General features: G+C 47.1%; 1 protein-coding gene and 1 long non-coding RNA gene across 2 annotated transcripts in view; one reads left to right on the plus strand and one right to left on the minus strand.

The window, feature by feature from the left end:
• Positions 1-11,419, minus strand: part of LOC140388139 (uncharacterized) — a 34,497-nt gene extending 23,078 nt beyond the window's left edge. The window contains exon 1 of the long non-coding RNA XR_011934107.1: positions 11,002-11,419. This is a non-coding gene — a long non-coding RNA (uncharacterized lncRNA). The remainder of the gene's footprint in view (positions 1-11,001) is intronic.
• sspn (sarcospan (Kras oncogene-associated gene)) overlaps positions 10,012-20,902 on the plus strand; it is a 47,254-nt gene continuing 36,363 nt past the window's right edge. Inside the window, exon 1 of the mRNA XM_072471849.1 lies at positions 10,012-10,444. Within this exon, the coding sequence (XP_072327950.1) occupies positions 10,157-10,444 (288 nt within the window). The 5' untranslated portion in view covers positions 10,012-10,156. The remainder of the gene's footprint in view (positions 10,445-20,902) is intronic.

Here is a 20,902-nt window from a genome sequence, read left to right on the forward strand (position 1 = left end):
GTTGAATTGTGCCCAGCATGTTTTTAAGTCACACATTGCCACAGTTTCAGATATACTCATTGACTGAGCATCTACCAAACTCTGGAGTTAAAAATTCTAGTGGTGTAGTGCTACCGGAACACCACTCCAACACCTTTGGCAAATGGGTTTGATCCCCTCTTCCAGCGGGAGTAGATTTAGGATTTACCTCCTTTCCCTACTCACGATGAAGATTGTGGCACTGTGGGTTAGACCTGCCTTCAGCCTCTGAACTGAAGGTGGTGCCATTTTTCGTCCTAGTTACTTGCTGTACTTGCATTTTAACTTTTTGTGCTGTGATTAGCCAGAGGCAACAAAGTTTTGTGAAAGGGAAATTATGTTTGATAAATTTATTAGAACTTTTTAAGGGTATTACTAGCAGGGTAGATACAGGAGACCAGTAGATGTAGTATATTTGGATTTTTGAAAGGCATTCAATAAGGCACCACACAAGAAATTATTGTGTAAGATTTGGGCTCAAGAGATTAAGATAATACATTAGCATGGGTTGACAATTGGTTAATGGATGGAAAACAGAAAGTTGGAATAAACAGGTCCTTTTCGGGATGGTATGGTGTAACTAGTGGAGTGCTGCAAGGATCAGTGATTGGGCTTCAGCTATTTGCAATTTATACCACTGATTTAAATGAGTACACCACATATGACATATCCAAGTTACCTAATGATACAAAGCTCAGTGGGAAGGTAAGCTGTGAGGAGGACACAAGGAGTCTTCAAGGAGATATCGATTGGTCAGGTGATTGGTAAGGAATTGACAGATAGAAAATAATGTGGGAAGGAGTGAAATTATTCGCTCTGGTAGGAAGAATGGAAAAGCAAAATATTTTTTCAAAGCTGAGAGAATAGTAATTGCCGATTTGCAGAGAATTTTTTGGTTTCCGAATACCCACAGATCGTACTCAACCAGCCAAACCAAAACCAAAATGTCTACCGTTAGAAGCGATTCCATGATTGGGCAGCACTTGCTGAATAATCCTGAGTGCACCAACAGCTACACTAACAATTTAAGATACTCAGCCAAGCTCATAACATGGCTCATTTACACTTTCTAGAAGCGATATACATTCATATGCATGGTCCCATTATCTGCAAACAAAAGGAACATGTTCAAGTCTTGCACCTTTTTTTACAGGAACTTGGAGAATCTTTTGTTGCCCAATGATAATGCCTTGGCCAATGAGGAATGACGTGACAACCAATCAACACACTTTTCTCCTGTAATATAAATTGTTGTGGTCATTTGATAGTCTTGTGTTTGTCCTGATGAGTGCAAGATGGAAAACTTCAGCATCACGTCTCGATTTCTGTAAATTCAAGTTTCACTTATCTTTTCCGATTTACATGCTTTCAAAAGCTCTTACAATCATATCTTATATTCTATTTTGATCCCTTTTCGACAATTTCTGATTGATCCTTGACTGATTTTCAACACCCCCCCCCCCCCCCCCCCACCGAATCCTCAGACTTACTACCCTTTTACAAAATGTTATAAGCTTCTTCTTTAGTCTAATACTATCCATAACTTCCCCAGCTAGGCACAGCTGTATCACTTTTCCAGTAGAGTTTTTATTTATCAGGTTAATGTAATTCATTGAGAATTATGAATTAGTTCTTTAAATGTTGCCATTGCTTATCTATAAACATATCCCTTAATCTCGTTGCCTAATCTACCTCCACCAACTCACCCCTCAAACCTCTGCTTGTTTACATTTAAGGCCTGAGGCTGAAATCTTATCAATGGGTTCGGAGCAGCTTTGGTGGCAGATAGGGGAGAAAATTTTGACAACAGACGTCAGGGTGGCCACCTGACTGGTTTCCACCTCTCGGTGATCATGCTGGAGGTGGTCGAGAAGTTTGGCTACCCACCCAGCATCACTGAGTAGCCTATTGGTGCCAATTTTCTGGTACCTTGGAGCCAGATTGGGGATGTTACCGTGATCTTACCAGCGGTGGATGGGTCTCATGTCTGGCAAGCTCCAGAGAGTAGCAAGCCAGGGGCTAGCAAAGCCTCCTTTACTTACATCTGCCATTTCTTTCACAGGTCCTTTGATTTGCGGCTGGGAGATGGGATTATGGCAGTTCGGATACTTGCTCTTGGCTCTCGTTCTTGCTCTTTTTACTTCTTCTATTAAAGACTCCAGGCTGAATACTAAGGTTTGGCTGTGCCCGGTCCTCTCTTTGTCTTTGTTTTTGTAATTTTGCCATCTCAAAGGTATAGGATGGCTGTCTGCTCTGACCTGGATCTGGAGAAGAATTTAAATTGTGCTGCAAGAGTTAGTCAATGTTTCCTCAGCACTGGGGTTCTCAGGGTATTGTTTTCTTCTTCTGTCATTTTGTTTTGTAGCTGTGGGTGAGATATCGGTCTATCATGTTGCCTGTATCCTGACTGGGTGCAGACAGGTCATTTATCCATGGAAGGAACATGTTGGGGGTGGCACGGTAGTACAGTGGTCAGCACTGTTTCTTCACAGCTCCAGGGACCAAGGTGCAATTACCGGTTTGGGCCGGGTCATGTTAAATTGCTCCTTAGTATCCAAAAGTTTAGGTGGTGTCATGAGGCAAGGGCAGGGGAGTGGGCTTGGGTGGGGTGATCTTTCGAAGGGTCGGTGCAGACTCGATGGGCCGAATGGCCTCCTTCTGCACTGTGTGGAGGTATTCTATGATTCTACGATACATAATTGGGAAAAATTGGTCCAGATAAATGATGGACAAAATAATAATAATGATCTTTATTAGTGTCACAAGCAGGCTTACATTAACACTGCAATGAAGTTACTGCGAAAATCCCCTAGTTGCCACAGCACGCCGCCTGTTCGGGTACACTGAGGGAGAATTCAGAATGTCCAATTCACCTAACAAGTATGTCTTTTGGGACTTGTGGGAGGAAACTGGAGCACCCGAAGGAAACCCACGCAGACACGGGGAGAACGTGCAGACTCCGCACAGACAGTGACCCGAGGCTGGAATTGAACCTGGGTCCCCGGCGCTGTGAGGCAGCAGTGCTAACCACTATGCCACCGTGCCGCCCTAATTGTATTTGCTAATAGTTACTGTTTTGTCCTGTACCTGTTGTACATTGATTCCTGTAGCTATCTATCAGCTTTTGTTTGATGCAAATTTATGAACATATACAGGGGAACAGCTGGGGTACATTGAGAGAAACTATTCTCACTGGTTGGGGAGTCTGGGACTAGCTGGCTTGGTCTAAACATTGATAACCTTTCTGGAGTGAATTTAGGAAACTCTGGGTTGCAGAAATTTGGAAATCTCTTCCACAAATGGCAATTGATGGTTGGTCAATTATTCATTTTAAATCTGATACTGATGGATTTTTGTTACAAAAGCGATTATTAAGCGATTTGTGGGAAAGGCAGGTACATGGAGTCACGCCACAGATCAGCCATAATCTCCTCAAATGGATCAAGGACTAAATGGTCTACTCTTGTTCTGAAGCTGACATTGAATAGCATGAGCATCACTGAATCCCCGCCATCGAGATGCTGGGGGCTAGGATTGACCAGAAACTGAACTGGACTAGCCATATAAATACTGCGGCTATAAGAGCAGATCAGAGGTTGGCAATTCTGCAGTGAGTGACTCACCTAACTCCCCAAAACCTGTCCACCATCTACATATTCACAAGTCAGGAGTGTAATGGACTCACTTGCCTGGATGAGCTCAGCTCCAACAACGCTCAAGAGGTTCGACACTACCTAGAACAGCCTGCTTGATTGGTACCCTCTAATAATAATAATCGCTTATTGTCACAAGTAGGCTTCAATGAAGTTACTGTGAAAAGCCCTTAGTCGCTAACACCTTCAACATTCACTCCCTCCACCACTGATGTAGCAGCAGTGTGTACCAACCAAAGGATTCACTGCAGAAATTCACCAAGGCTCCTCTGACAACATCTTCCAAACACGGGATCTCTTCACCTAGAAAGACAAGAGCTGCAAATGCAGTGGAACATCACCACCAGCAAGTTCCCCTCCAAGCTACACATCATACTGACTTGGAAAGATATCGCCGTTCCTTCACTCTCGCTGGGTCAAACTCCTGGAACTCCCTGCCTAACAGCACTCTGGGTGTACCTACACCACATGGACTTCATTGGTTCAAGAAGGTGGCTCATCACCACCTTCGCAAGGGCAATTAGGGAAGGCAGTGGCATATTGGTATTGTCACTGGACTAGTAATGCGGAGACCATGGTATTGCTCTGGAGACCCGGGTTCGAATCCCACCAGGGCAGGTGGTTAAATTTGAATTCAATAGAATTCTGGAATTAAAAGTCCAATCATGACCATAGAATAGAATCCCTGCAGTGCAGAACGAGGCCATTCAGCCCATTGAGTTTGCACCAACCCTCTGAAAGACCTAGGCCTCCATCCCCACCCTATTCCTGTAACCCCACCTAAACTTTGGACACTATAGGCAATTTAGCATTTCCAATTCACCTAACCTGCAGGTCTTCGGTCTGTGGAAGGAAACTGGATCACCTGGAGCAAACCCACACAGACACGGGGAGAATGTACAAACTCCACACAGACAGTCTCCCAGGGCCAGAATCAAACCCGGGGTCCCTGGTGCTGTGAGGCAGCAGTGCTAACTACTGTGTCACCGTGCCACCCATGTAACCATTGTCGCTTACATAAAAACCCATCTAGGTCAGTAATGCTCTTTAGGGAATGAAATCTGCCGTCCTTACCTGGTTTGGCTAACATGTGACTCCAAACCCACAGTAATATGGTTGACTCTTATATAACAGTAAATTACTGTAGATGCTGGAACAAAAACAGAAAATGCTGGACTATCTCAGCATCGGTGGCGAGGGAAGGGAGCTAACGCTTCAAGTCTGGGTGACTCTTTGTCAAAGCCAAGAGAAGTGGAAATAGGATCAGATTTATACTGTCAGGGGGTGGGGGGGCATGTAGCAGTGGGGCAGTATTGAGGACCAGTGATAGGTGGAGATTGACAAAGATGTTGTGGACAGAAAGACAAAGGGAATGCAAATAAAGGTGATCAAGTCCAAAAAGGGTGCTGATTGTGGCACATTAAAAGATCAGAATGTCTTAATGGCTGAACAGAGGTAAGCAGCGTGTCAAAGGGCAACTAGGAACTCCCAAGTGGAGTGGGGTGGGCAGAGGGGAGGCAATGGTGAGGGAAAAACAGATTGACGGAATACATTAAAATCAATTGATAGAAATAAAAATGGGGTGAAGGCGGAGGGGAGAGTTCACAATCTGAAGTTGTTGAACTCAATATTGAGTCTGGAAGGCTGTAACTTGCTTAATCGGAAGATGAGGTTCTGTTCCTTCAGTTTGCGCTGGGCTTCACTGGAACATTGCAGCAGGCCAAGGACGTGAGAGCAGGACGGTGAGTTGAAATGGTTCGCGGGAGGAAGATCTGGGTCCTGCTTGTGGACCGACCAGAGATGTTCTGCAAAGCGGTCACCCAGTCTGCGTTTAGACTCTCCAATGTAGAGGAGACTGCATTGGGAGCAGCAAATGGAAAAGACCAGATTGAAGGAGGTGCACGTGAAGCACTGCCTCACTTGAAAAGAGTGTAAAGACCCTGGGATGATGAGCAAGGAGGAGGTAAAGGGGCAGGTCTTACACCGCCTGTGATTAAAAGGGAAGGTGCTGTAGGAAGAGGGTGAGGTGTTGGGGGCGATGGAGGAGTGCACCAGGGTATCCCCGAGGGAAAGGTCCCTGTGGAATGCTGACAGGGGGAGTGAGGGGAAGATATGTTTGGTGAAGGCATCATGTGGGATTCGGCGGAACTGGCGATGGATGATCCTTTGAATGCGGAGACTGGTGGGGTGGAAATTGAGGACAAGGGGAACTCTATCTGGGTTCTGGGAGGGAGGAGAGGGGTGAGAGCAGAGGTGCAGGAGATGGGTCGGACACAATTGAGAGCCCTGTCAACCAGTGAGTGGGAACTCATGGTTAAGGAATATGGACGACTGCGTGGCAAAGAAAACAGTACGTACGTTCCCCAACCGGAAACCATGGCTCAATCGCGAGATTGACTCCCTACTGAAGGACAGATCTGAGGTGTTCAAGTCAGACGACCCTGACCTATACAAGGAATCCAGGTACGACCTCCGCAAAGCCATCCGAGATGCCAAGAGAGAATATCAAACCAAGCTAGAGTCACAGACAAGGACTGTGGCAAGGACTAAACAACATAACGGGCTACAAAGCGAAGCCGAGAAATATCTCCGGCAGCAGCGCACCCCTCCCCGATGAACTCAATTCATTCTATGCTCGGTTCGAGCAGGAAACCAACAAGCCGCTGTCGAGTGCCACAGCAGCCCATAACTCACCCATACCCACCATCACAGCTTCCGAAGTCAGATTGGCCTTCCTGAAAGCGAACCCTTGGAAGGCGACGGGCCCGGACGGGATTCCTGGTCGTGCACTCAGAGCCTGCGCGGACCAGCTGGCAGAGGTGTTCACGGACATCTTTAACCAGTCCCTTCTCCACTCCGAGGTCCCCACCTGCTTCAAGAAGACCACCATCATACCGGCGCCAAAGAAGAACCAGGCAACGTGCCTCAATGACTACCGTCCGATGGCCCTGACTTCAGTCGTAATGAAGTGCTTCAAGAGGTTGATCATGAAGTGCATCACCTCCATACTCCCCACGTCGATGCTACCACCCCCACGTCGATGCTACCACCCCCACGTCAACGCTACCATCCCACGTCAACGCTACCACCAAGAAAGCACAAAAGCGTTTATACTTCCTCAGGAAACTAAAGAAATTCGACATGTCCACATTAACCCTTACCAACATTTACAGATGCACCATAGAAAGCATCCTATCTGGCTGCATCACAGCCTGGTATGGCAACTGCTCGGCCCAGGACCGCAAGAAACTTCAGAGACTCGTGAACACCGCCCAGTCCATCACACGAACCTGCCTCCCATCCATTGACTCCATCTACACCTCCCGCTGCCTGGGGAAAGCGGGCAGCTTAATCAAAGACCCCTCCCACCCGGCTTACTCACTCTTCCAACTTCTTCCATCGGGCAGGAGATACAGAAGTCTGAGAACACGCACGAACAGACTCAAAAACAGCTTCTTCCCCGCTGTTACCAGACTCCTAAATGACCCTCTTATGGACTGACCTCATTAACACTACACCCCTGTATGCTTCATCCGATGCCGGTGCTTATTTAGTTACATTGTATACCTTGTGTTACCCTATTATGTATTTTCTTTTCTTCCCTTTTCTTCCCATGTGTTTAATGATCTGTTGAGCTGCTCACAGAAAAATACTTTTCACTGTACCTCGGTACACGTGACAATAAACAAATCCAATCCAATCCGATCCAAACGCCTTGATCCACTGCAATTCGCATACCTCCGCAACCGGTCCACAGCAGGCACCATTTCCCTGGCCCCACACTCATCCCTAGAGCATCTCGCCAACAAGGACTCCTACATCAGACTCCTATTTATGACTACAGCTCCACCTTCAACTGCATAATCCCAGCCAAGCTCATATCAAAGCTCCAAAACTTAGGACTTGGCTCCCCATTCTGCAACTGGATCCTCGACTTTCTGACCCACAGACCACAATCAGTAAGAATGATCAACAACACCTCCTCCACAATAGTCCTCAATACCGGGGCCCCGCAAGGCTGCGTACTTAGCCCCCTACTCTACTTCCTGTACACACACGGCTGCATGGCAAAATTTGGCTCCAACTCCATCTACACGTTTGCTGACGATACGACCATAGTGGGCCGGATCCCGAATAACGACGAGTCAGAATACAGGAGGGAGATAGAGAACCTAGTGGAGTGGTGCAGCGTCAACATTCTCTTCCTCAATGCTAGCAAAACTAAAGAGCTGGGCATTGACTTCAGGAAGCAAAGTACTGTACACACCTCTGTCAGCATCAACGGGGCCGAGGTGGACATGGTAAGCAGTTTCAAATTCCTAGGGGTGCACATCTCCAAAAATCTGTCCTAGTCCACCCACGTCGACGCTACCACCAAGAAAGCACAACAGCGCCTATACTTCCTCAGGAAGCTAAGGAAATTCGGCATGCCCACATTAACTTTTACCAACTTTTACAGATGCACCATAGAAAGTATCCTATCAGGCTGCATCACAGCCTGGTATGGCAACTGCTCGGCCCAGGACTGCAAGAAACTTCATAGAGCCATGAACACAGCCCAGTCCACCACACAAACCTGCCTCCCATCCATTGACTCCATCTACACAACCTGCTGCCTGGGGAAAGCAGGCAGCATAATCAAAGACCCCTCCCACCCGGCTTACTCACTCTTCCAACTTCTTCCATCGGGCAGGAGATACAGAAGTCTGAGAACACTCACAAACAGACTCAAAAACAGCTTCTTCCCCACTGTTACCAGACTCCTAAATGACCCTCTTATGGACTGACCTCAATAACACTACACCCCTGTATGCTTCATCCAATGCTGGGGCTTATGTAGTTACATTGTATACCTTGTGTTGCCCTATTATGTATTTTCTTTTATTCCCTTTTCTTTCCATATACGTAATGATCTGTGGAGCTGCTCGCAGCAAAATACTTTTCACTGTACCTCGGTACAGTGACAATAAACAAATCCAATCCAATCCAGTTCTGGACCTGTAAAGACTTAATTACCTCCAAAGACTCGCATTCAAATTATCGTCTTGCATCTTTGACTTTGTCTATATATATGTATCTGGAACCCACCTCTTCGTTCACCTGAGGAAGGAGCTGTGCTCCGAAAGCTAGTGATTCGAAACAAACCTGTTGGACTTTAACCTGGTGTTGTAAGTCTTCTTACTGTGCCCAGAAATGGAGATAGAGATGTCAAGAAAGGGAAGTGTTGGAGATGGACCATGTGAAGATGATAGAGGAGTGGGGCTCTATCCAGTCCATTGCTCCACCTGTCCCCCCCACCCACAACAGTATAAATCCCATCCAATTTCCAGTCCTCTCCAGCTTTGACAAAGAGTCATCCAAACGGGAAACATTGGGCGGGATTCTCTCAGCCCAGGACCGGGCCAGCGAATCCCCGCGACCGACGCGAATCGCGCTACGCCGCCCCGACGCCGGCACGTGATTCTCCGCTCTCGCCCCCGCATGGTTGGCGCGGCGCCGGTTGGGCGCCGCTCTACGCAGCCAGCTCGCCGATTCTCGGCCCGGGATGGGCCGAGCGGCCATCGTGAAAACACCGAGTCCCGCCGGCGCCGTCCACACGTGTTCTCAGCCAGCAGGAACTCAGCGTGGAAGGGTTGGGGGCGCGGCCTGAGGGGGGTCCGACCCCAGGTGGGGGCCTCCGATGTGGCCTGGCCCGCGATCGGGGCCCACTGATCGGCGGGCCGGCCTCTCTGGCTGAGGGCCTCGTTTCTTCCACGCTGGCCCCCGTAGTCCTGCGCCATGTTGCGTCGGGGCCGGCGCGTTGAAGGAAGGCACTGCGCATGCGCGTATTGGTACCGGTGCCACTGCGCATGCGCGGATCCTGCGGTGCCCAGTTGTCGGGTCGGCCCGTTCACGCCGTCGTATGCCGCAGGATTAGAGAATCTCACCATTAGTTAGCTCTGTTCTCTCTCTCCACAGATGCTGTCAGACCTGCTGAGATAGTCCAGTATTTTCTGCTTCCCTTTGACTCTTAACTGCCCTCTGAAAGGGCCGAGCAAGCCACTGCGTACAAGGGCAACTAGGGATGGGCAACAAATGCTGACCCAGCGACACTCACATCCCGAGAATCAATAAGGGTAACACAGGCTAGGCACAAACTTTGTTGCTACATTTTCCAGTTGGATTCTCTATTCCGTTGTAAAACAAAAAATAACTTCCCTCCTCCTTTTCTTTACCAAATGCAAATACCGAGTGGAGTCAGTCCCTGGGACCCCATTGCTGTGGGATGTATGGATCCCCCCTCGCCTCCCCCCTCCTGCTGGTCTATATGTGGGAACTGGAGGGCTGACCCCCTCCAATGTTTTCCATATTCGTCCAGACTCGATAAAGGAGTGCCACCGATTTGCAAACACCAACGCCCTTTAAGTACACACATCGCCCTCTCCAATCCTGCTCCCTTTTGCACCCACAAAACACACACACACACACCAGGTGGCCAGAAAACCATGGGGAAAGTGCACAGGAACGGGGAGAAGCAGGACAAAGCCGGGGAGAAGAAGAGCACCGAGCCCGGGAAAGAGGCAGACAGGGCGGCGGAGAGGAAAGGCACAACAGCAGGAGCCCAAGCCGCTGGCGATGAAGACTCTCATAAGTGTTGTGGCTGCCGCTTCCCCGTTCTAATCGCCTTGTTGCAACTGGTGCTGAGCGTTGGCATTGTGGTGATCGCCTTCATAATGAAAAGTATCAGCTCCTCCTTGCTGGCCAGAGACACTCCGTACTGGGTTGGCATCATTGTAAGCTGTGTTTTTTTCTTCCCCTCCCCTATTTACAAATACATTAAAAAATTCACTGCCTTCTAACAATCTGCTTCACGGCTCACATTGATCGAGGGGGATAAATGTTGCATGTCAGACATTGATTGCTTAAGGCGTCTCGATTTGCATGGCCACTTGTTTCTCTGAGCAAGGGGGGGGGGGGGGGAGAGTTTTTTTTATTGAGGGGCATGGCTGATTCTGGCTGCATTTGGTGAACAGATTCCTCTGAGTTGCGGTGTCTTGTGACAATCGCTGAGGTACAATGTCCCTTTGTCATTAAAAGTCTGCAACAGAGTGTGACATTGTACAGGAGCAAGAGTGGGTCAGAGGTAACTGAGCTTTCATAGGAGTGCCAGTCACTTTTGGGTGTATCATGCTGCTAACCAAAGTCAGCATTTGTGGGAGTGTTTCTAAAGGCGTATAACAGAAAGTTAGTCACTTGTACCCCCCTCCGTCATTTTACTCAAACGCAATGCAAAGCTTTTTGGTTATTGTCACCCGCTTTAGAAGAAGCAATATTCAGTATTGTAACTTACACATAAGTCGTTGGAAATAAGCAAACCAGTTCTTGGGAGTCGAGAGAGAGACACAGATCTTTCTCTGGCAGCCTTCTTTCCCCGATGGGTTTGGTAAACAAACGCTATTCAGTAATAAAATAGCAGTCGTATTAATTTTAGACTAGAGTGGGCGGATTGGGACAGTTTTACAGTCTTGCTCTCTGGGAGGAGTGAGGAATCGGAGTGGTGTATCGATTGCATAAATCGTAACATTTTTACAAGATGCTAAAGTGCATTTTGCAGCCATTTTGTGCCAGTTATTCTCACTGAAGTAATCAAAAACTGCATGTGCTTGTTGCCATTGGGAATGCCTCATGGGAGACACCGCGGTGCCAGTAGGTGAAATTGCAGTGTGACATGTTTACATAGGCAGTTTCCATTCTAAATGTGGGTCAAGCATCTTTGAATCTGTCTATATATATGTTTCTGGAACATACCTCTTCATTCACCTGAGGAAGGAGCAGCACTCCGAAAGCTAGTGACATTGAAACAAACCTGTTGGACTTTAACCTGGTGTTGTAAGACTTCTTACTGTGCTCACCCCAGTCCAACACCGGCATCTCCACATCATTCTAAATGTGGGTATTGGAATTTATCATATACAGCTTAGCAATAGGGGCTGGTCTGTATGTGTCTGGTTTGGTCCACCCTCTTAACCCGAGTTCACCAGAAGGCACCAGCTGGCCTTGACTCACTGGGATTAATCATAACTTTCCCCAATGGTACGATTGGGATGATATTGTATTCGCTGACTGTTTTACACTTCTCCCAATTTCCATCTTCATTTGAATCAAGGAGTGCACTAAATATAAAAGTTTTAAGACCCTTAACACCGTGAAACATTACATTTTGTCGCAGATCCCAAGCAACCTGAAAGGATTTAAGAGACTGAATGATTTTTGTGCTAATTTATGGCCTCAGATTGTGCTGGGAGTAATTGACCAAAATTGATCTTATAATATCCTATAACTGGGGGGGCAGGTTAAGTTATACACTTATACACAGTAGAATACATTGTGTCTCAATGGATCATCTGATGTGATCATCTAAGTGAGCAATGTCATGGAATACCAGCTAATGTAAATGAATGCCTACCAATGACTGATGATCAATTGGTTACATTAAGTCAAATGAGTTATTACTTGAAATGAAAATCGCTTATTGTCACAAGTAGGCTTCAAATGAAGTTACTGTGAAGTTACTTGCCATGGCAGGGGAGTCGCAGCATGTAATATACAATGTTGATTGTGCTGCGATGATACCTTGTTCAAGCTGAGCAATCAAAGTGCTATTAAGTGAGGTCAGTCAAAGTTTAATTGTTAAGTGAGGAAAGTTTATAACTGGAACGGACTATGCCAAGCAAATACATGAGCAAGAGCAGCATAGGGCATCATGAATAGTGTTCTTACAGGGAACAGATCAGTCCAAGGGGGAGTCATTGAGGAGTCTTGTAGCTGTGGGGAAGAGCTGTTCCTATGTCTGGATGTGCGGGTCTTCAGACTTCTGTACCTTCTGCCTGATGGAAGGGTCTGGAAGAAGGCAATGCCTGGTTGGTCCTGCCGCTGTCAATAGGGTTTCCCATTGGAATCCAACCCCCCGAGGTATTCCCAGTGGCCAGGGTTGACCATCGGGGGGAGATCTTGCTGACCAAAACAGCTGGGAAATCCCCGTAATGCTTTGGATTGATGATGACCTTTCACCAGAACAGAAGTGCTGAAAATCTTGCTGGCCAACAAAGTTCATTTTCATTAGTGCTAAAATGCAACAGGCAATGACCAAAAATAATTGTGAATCAGGAGGTGAAAGGGAGGGAAGAAATTAAAACAATTATAATCATCAAGGAAAAGGCAGTATGAACATTATTAGAACTAAAAGCTGATAACTTCCCATGTCCCAAAGAACTTCATCCTCCAGTCTTAAAAGAAGTGGCTGCAGAGATAGTCGATGTATTGGTTTTAATTTTCCAAAATGCCCTAGATTTTGGAAAGGTCCTATCAGATTAGAAACTAATGAATGTGATTCCTCTATTCAAGGAAGGAATGAGACAGAAAGCAGGACACTACAGATTATTACCTTAACATCTGTGGTAGGGAAATTGCTGGAATCAGATATTTAAGGGAGGTTCTAGTGGAACGCTTAGAAAATCTCTGCAATCAGGCAGAGTCAACAGGGTTTTGTGAAAGGGAAATCACGTTTAACCAATTTATTGGACTTCTTTGAGAAAGTAAGAAGTAAAGGGGAACTTGTGGATATGCTGAGCTTAGATTTCCAGAGGTATTTAACAAGATGTCCCATCAAAGGTTACTAAGCAAAGTAAGAGTTCATGACGTAGGGGGTAACATGGGTCGAGGATTGGTTAGCTAACAGGAAACAGGGAGTAGGCATAAATGGTTCATTTTTTGGGTTGGCAGAATGTGACGAGATGAGTACTGGAGCCTCGGTTATTTATGTTTATATCAATGACTTGGATGAAGGGACCAAAATGTGGATGCTAAATTTGCTGATGACAAAAATAGGTAGGAAAGTAAGTTGTGAAGAGGAACATATGGGATCGGATTTTCCACGCAACCGACCACGTGTTTTGCATCAGCCATTGGCTGGTGGCAGGATCTTCTGGTCCTGCCGTTGTCAGCAAGGTTTCCCATTGAAGGCACACCTCACCGCTGGGAGACTCGTGGCAGGGGTGTGTGCTGAGGGACCAGAAGATCCCGCCAACTTGATCAGCCAAAAAGTTTTGTCTTTACGGGGTGGGGGTTTATGTTTGGCGATTTTGTGTTGTTTTATTGTTATGTATAAAATGGAAAATGTTTGAAAGGAAATTGTTGCAGGGCGAATGGAATCTAAAAGTAGGGAAGCTTTGCTAAAGTTGTACTGGGCGTTGGTGAAACCACATCTAGATTATTGTGTACAGTTTTGCACTCTTTATTAAGGAAAATATTTAAATGCATTAGAAACAGTTCACAAGAGGTTGACTTGACTGATACCTGGGACAATTTATCATTTAATAGGCTGGGCCTGTTTCCATTGGAAATGAAATGAAAATCGCTTATTGTCACAAGTAGGCTTCAAACAAAGTTACTGTGAAAAGCCCCTAGTCGCCACATTCCGGCGCCTGTTCGGAGAGGCTGGTACGGGAATTGAACCGTGCTGCTAGCCTGCCTTGGTCTGCTTTCAAAGCCAGCAATGTAGCCCTGTGCTAAACCAGCCCCTTCCAAGTTTGGAAGATTGGGAGATGATTTTATTGAAATGTACAAGATCCTGAGGGGACTTGACAGGGTTGGATGCTGAGAGGATGGACTGGATTCTCCGAATTGGAGACTATGTCCTGACTCCGGCTTGGGAATGGTGACAATTACGACCGAAAAATCGGTGCAAAATGGCCACCGATCCTGGTGGGGGGCTAGCAGACACGCAGTGTAAAGCACCCGGCTCGAGCTGCCGATATGGCTGGAGAATTGCCGGGTCTGTGGCCGTGCATGCGCATGACGACGACCTGCAGCAGCCGCGCCGTGTAACATGGTGCCGGCCACACGCGGACCCGGCCTGTTAAATAATGCCCTCCCTTTGGCCAGGCTCGCCATCCCCTGACCATCCCCCACCAGTGTCCCCAGCCCCCCCTGCCCGCAGATTGCCTCTCCCTCGACTTTGGCGGCGCTGGACTCAGTCCGCAGCCGCCACGCCGAGTTTCCGAAAGGAAATAGCAAGAGGGAACTCGGCCGGTCGTGGGCGGAGCATCAGGGGGAGGGCCGCAGGCAACATCCTGGGTCTCCCATTTAAGACGGGGACAAGGAGACATTTTTTTCTCTCAGGAAATTGTGAATCTTTGGAATTCTCTTCCTCAGAGAGTGGTGGAGGCGGGATCAATTAATATTTTTAAGGCTGAGGTAGATAGATTCTTGACCAATAAGGGAGTAAAAGGCCTGGATTTTCCAGCACCCTCACATGGCGGGTTTTCCCACGGGTGTTGTGGTGAGCCATTGCCTGCGGGTGGGATCCTCTGCTCCCGCCCGGGGGATCTACGGCCTTTTGCATGGCTCGCTCACCCCACTGCCAGGGAGCCTGCCGCAGGAGGTTGACCTTTGGCGGGACTAGGCCTGGAGAAGCCTACCCAAAAGATTATTGGGGTAGGTGCAATGTGGAGTTGAGGTGACAATCCGATCAGCCATTGAATTGTGGAGCAGGCTTGAGGGGCCGAATGGCCTACTCCTGCTCTTAATTTGGATGATTTTATGTTGATACCTGAGATGCAAGAAGTTTATACAAATAATCACTATCCTTTGTATTGTTCTTTCATCCTTAAGACTTTTGCTTTGGATTCAGCCCAGGTTGACAGGAGGAAATCCTGTTCTGCCTGTGGATTAAAAAGAGCCGAGAGGAAACAAGCTGGGCCATTTCTTTCCAAGGCAGTGACTTTCAGACATTTCTGTGTGTGAATCATTTGCAAATGTTGACACATTTCATGGGACCCCTTGTTGTGACTTTAAAAAGAAGCTACCCAAAGGGAAAACATTCTGTCGCCGTGGAAAATGAAACTATTCCATTATTTTGCAACTGAAAGAATGTCTGAGCAAAATCAGAGAGAGAAAAAAGGTTAGAAACCTGATGACAGTTTGACAGAAATGTAATGACTTCAGGGATTCCCCTCGCAGCTTGAAAGCTTTCAAGGTACAAACTAGCTGGTGACTTGGCATTAACTAGCTGGGTTACACCATAAGACCATAAGAAATAGGAACAGGAGTAAGCCATTCAGCCCCTCGAGCCTGCCCCACCATTTAATAAGATGATAGTTGATCTAACATTCACTAAACCCAATTTCATGCCATCTCTCCGTAACCCGTAATTCCCCCATTGTTTAAAAATCTATCGATCTCAGCATTGAAAATGGTCAAAGACGTGGCCTCCACAGCTCCCCGGGGTAAAGAATTGCAAAGATTCACCACTCTTTGAGAGAATAAATTCTTCCTCATATCCATCTTAAATGAGCTCCCCCTTATTCTGAGACCATGCCCTCTGGTCCTACACTCTCCCATGAGTGGAAACATACTCCCAACGTATGCTCGGTCTAACCCGCTAAGAATCGTATATGTTTCAATCATATCACCTCTCATTCTTGTTACGACACCCTGGGCTAGTGCATGGCCAATTCCAGACCCATGTGCCCCATAGTTACAAGATAAGTGAAGTAACCAATAATTCTTAGAAAAATTCACAATGTCTTTGGCCCTTGGCTGCCCGATAATTACAGTCACCAGGTTTGTAAATGTAAACACAATTACTGTTTATTTATAACAAGAACTGTAATGAACTAAGCAGAAAATACTACTGGTTAACTATTATCTAACTTCCAATTCCCAAGTTTAACTCACCCCTCCACCATCTGCACACACACACAAGACAGACAAACACAGAGAGGTGGAAAGGGGTAAAAATCATAAGTAAAAGGAAAAAGAGTCTTCGTTTCAGACAATGTTTTTTGGCATTCCTTCCTTCACAGCAAGCTTGCAGGTTAAAGTCTCTTTTTGCGGCCTATAATGGTCTTCTCTGTAGATTCATTCATTCAGATTTTCTGCAGTTCAGGAATGCAGCACTCACAGCTTTTCTGGAGAGAGATAGCAGATTCTGGTCTTTGGTTGCACAGCCTGTAATGGATTTCCTGTAAATTCAGAAGTAAGCCACCATCACAGCTTTTCTGGAGAGGGTTAGCAGGTTCTTGCTTCTGTGCTGCCAGGATCAAAAAATGAAACTCATTGGGACTCTGAAAAGAATTCCACTAGGATAGGATCGAATCACAATCTGTTTCCGGGCAGTGTACGGCCTTTTAGGCCAATTCATTGGCCACCAGCCAACCAATCAAACCGAGTCCCACCTCATCTCACTGTCTGGTGCCAACAAGTCTGCGGCTTCTGTTTAATCAAACACAGGTTAGCAAAGCAATCAATCTTGTAACTTATGGATTTTTCTGCTTAAATTAAAGATACAGGCTCCTTGCCTTAAAGACAAGTGTCCATTAATCATCCATGGATTAAAATAATAACAGTAATATAAATGAAAGGAGAAATAAGGAAATAAACATGAAGGACCCTTACATTCTTCTGAACCCCAGGGTATACAGACCCAACCTGTTTAATCTTTCCTCATATGGCAATCCCTCCATACCCAGGACCATCCTACTAAACCTCCTCTGTACTGCCTCCAATGTTAATATATATTTCCTTAAATAAGGGGACTAAAGCTGCACACAGTACCCTGAATGTGGCCTCACTAGTACCTTGTACAGTTGCAGCAATTTACTTTTATACTCCAGCCCCCTAGAAATAAAAGCCAGCATTCCGTTTGCCTTCCCTGTTACCTTCTGCATCTGTATGCCAGCTTTCTGGGTTTCATGAACAAGGACCCCAAGTCATTTTGCACTACATCTTTCTGCAGTCTCTCTCCATTTAAATAATAATCCATCTTCTCATTCTTTCTTCCAAAATGAACAATGTCTCATTTCCCCACATTGAATTCCATTTGCCAATTTTCTGCCCACTCACTTAACCTGTCAGTATTTCTCTGTAAACTATTTATATCTTCCTTACACCCTGCCTTCCCTCCCACCTTTGTATCATCCGACAATTTGACCACAGTACATTCTGTTCCTTCCAGCAAATTATTAACATATTGTATGAAGAGCTGATCCCTGTGGCACTCCACTGATTACTGCCCTCCAACCTGAGAAAAAACCCTCATGGCTACTCGCTGCTTTCTGTTAGTTAACCGGTCCTCTATCCATGCCAGAATATTGCCTCCAACACTATGAGATCCTCCTATCTCGCGTAGTAACCTTTTGGGTGGCATCTTATCAAATACCTTTTGAAAATCCAAATATACAACATCGACTGGTTCTCCTCTATCTAATCTGGCTGATGCCTCCTCAAAGAACTCTAGTAAGTTTGTCAGACATGATTTACCCTTCATGAAACCATGCTGACTCTGTTTGAACAGATTATGACGTTCCAAATACATTGCTATTTTTGTGAGGGCCATAAAGAATCCAGCACAAGTTTGTAGAGTCAAACAGAAAGTAACTTCATTTACAACAATATGTACACAGTACCAACAGTTCACTACTGGTTCCCTCTCTAGCCGGACCACAGTGGCCAGCTCTATTTATACAGCTGCACTGCTAATAATTGCACCCCCCCCCCCCCCAACACAATCCCCCTCCGCCTCCCCAACCCCCTCATTGGGGGAGCTCATATTCCCCAAGGGTCATGGGGAAACCAATTGTCCCCAGCCAATAGGATCTGGGCAGGTTATAACAGCTATCCTCTCTTAAAATCAATTCTGATATTTTTCCAATTATGAAGTTAGACTAACTGACGTGTAGTTTCCTGCTTTTGCCTCCTTCCCTTTTTGAACAAAGGTACTACATTGGCAGTTTTCCAATCCTATGGCACAATTCCAGAATCCAAGGATTTTTGGAAAATTACTACTAATGCATCCATAGGACCGGATTCTCCCAACCGGCTGCTAAGTGCCGTCGCCGGAGTAAAAATGGGAGTATTTTACTAAGGTGTCGGCGCGCGTTCCAGGACCCCATTCTGAGGACCACAGGGGGCTAGGACGGCGTTGGAGCGGCCCATGCCGGTCCAGCTGCCGATCCCGGCGCCGCAGGGCCGGTGCGAACTAGCGCATGCGCAGTTGAGTCGGCGGCAACTAGCGCATGTGCAATGGCCTTCTTCCCCGCGGCGGCCCTGACGCCAAATGGCGTAGAGCTACAGGAGCCGGCAGCAAGGAAAGGAGGCCGGGGGGCAGAGAGGCCGGCCCGCCGATCGGTGGGCCCCAGTCGAGGGCCAGGCCACTATGGAGGCCCCCCCCCTCCCCCCCGGGGTCGGACCCTCCCCCCACAGGCCGCCTCCAGACCCTTCAACGCCAAGGTCCCGCTTGCTCAGAGGATGTTAGAACGGCGCCGGCGGGACTCGGGTTTTTGTTGACGGCCGCTCGGCCCATCCGGCCTGGAGAATCGGCGTGCCGGCCCGGGGCCGGAGAGTCAGCGCATACCCCGACCGGCGCCGCGCCGACCACGCCGGCCTCAATGGCACCGATTCTCCGTCCCGGCATCGGGGCGACGTGGCGTGATTCGCGCGATGCGACCCGGCGGGGGGGGGGGTCGGAGAATTCTGCCCATGATCTCTGTTACTCCCTCATTTGAGATACTGGGATGCAAATGATCAGGTCCAAAGGGCCTGTCAGCCATTAACTCCATTAGTTTGCCGAAATCTAATTATCTGCTGAAGGTGGCTGCATTTATTTCGTCCCTGTATTTTAAAAAAAATTTCTGGGAATCTTGTAGTGTCCTCCACAGTAAAGACTGATGCAAAATATCTATTTACCTTCCCTGCCACTTCCTTGTTCCTCGTAATTACTTCCCCAGTTTCATTCTCTAAGGGGCTACTTCTGTCTTCCATGTAATGTAGTTAAAAACAGACAAGAAGAGCTTTTTAAAATTTTTTTCTCGCTACTTTGCCCTCATAGTTTATTTTCTCCTTCCTGATTATTTTTTGAGTCTATCTTTGCTGCATTCTGAATCTATCCCACTCTTCATAGAATCATAGAATCACTACAGTGCATAAGGAGGCCATTCAGCCCATCTCGTCTGCATCGACCCTTCAAATGAGCATTCTGCCCATTTACAAGTGTCCACCCCTACCTATCCCCGTAATACCATAACGCGGTCCAGATGGGTGTAACCAATCCAATTTGTACTGGTCCCACTTGCCCAGAACCTGTCCCAGTGCTGCAGGAATCTGAAACCCACCTGCCTACACCACCCCTCTAGCCGCACATTCATCTTGCCTACCCTCCTATTCTGCTTCCGCTAGCGCCTGGCACTGAGATTACTACCTTAGAGGTCCTACTTCTTAATTCATTACCTAACTCCCTGTAATCATCCTTCAGGACCTCATTCCTATTTCTTACCTATGTCATCGGCACCAATGTGTACCACGACTGCTGGCTTTTCTCCTACCCCTCCAGAATGTTCTGTGACATCCTGGGCCCTAGCACCAGGAATGTAACATACCATCCTGGAATCTCTTTTATGGCCACAGAAACACTACAATTAAACCCCCATCACTATAGCCCTACCTATCTTTTTCCTCCCCTTCTGCACAATTGAGCCACCAGTGATGTCACAAACATGGCTTTCAATACATTCCCTTGGGCAGTCATTACCTCCAAAAATATCCAAAGCAGCATACTTGTTTGAGAAGGGTATGACCCCAGTGGGCCTCTGCACTACCTGCCTACTTCTACTCTGCCTGGGAGTCACCCATTCTCTTTCTGCCTGTGCAGACATAGCCTGGAGTGTGACCACCTCTGTAAATGTGCTATCCACAAAACTCTTTGCCTCATGGATGATCCAGAGTGACTCTAGCCGCCACTCCAGCTCTAATACATGGATTTCCAGTAGCTGACGTTGGAGACACTTCCTGCACCCATATTCATACTGGACTCTGCAAATGTCCCTGGTTTCCCACATATCACAGGAGGAGCATTCCATGTGGCCAGGCTGTCTTCCCATGACTTGCCCTTAGATCACTCTTGTTACTACTTTTAATCTTGGGTCAGCCTTGCTTCATTATTACTCTGTATGTGGTTGGGGAAATTTTAATTTGTCAGCATTTAAAAAATGTAAACTTAGGAGAGCGGCACAGTAGCACAGCGGTTAGCACTGCTGCCTCACGGTGCTGAGGACCCGGGTTCGATCCTGGCCCTGGGTTACTGTCTGTGTGGAGTTTGCACATTCTCCCCATGTCTCCGTGGGTTTCACCCCCACAACACAAAGATGTGCAGGGTAGGTGGATTGGCCACACTAAATTGCCGCTTAATTAGAAAC

This window comes from Scyliorhinus torazame, chromosome 13 (assembly GCF_047496885.1).
Source record: "Scyliorhinus torazame isolate Kashiwa2021f chromosome 13, sScyTor2.1, whole genome shotgun sequence".
NCBI classification, from domain to species: domain Eukaryota; kingdom Metazoa; phylum Chordata; class Chondrichthyes; order Carcharhiniformes; family Scyliorhinidae; genus Scyliorhinus; species Scyliorhinus torazame.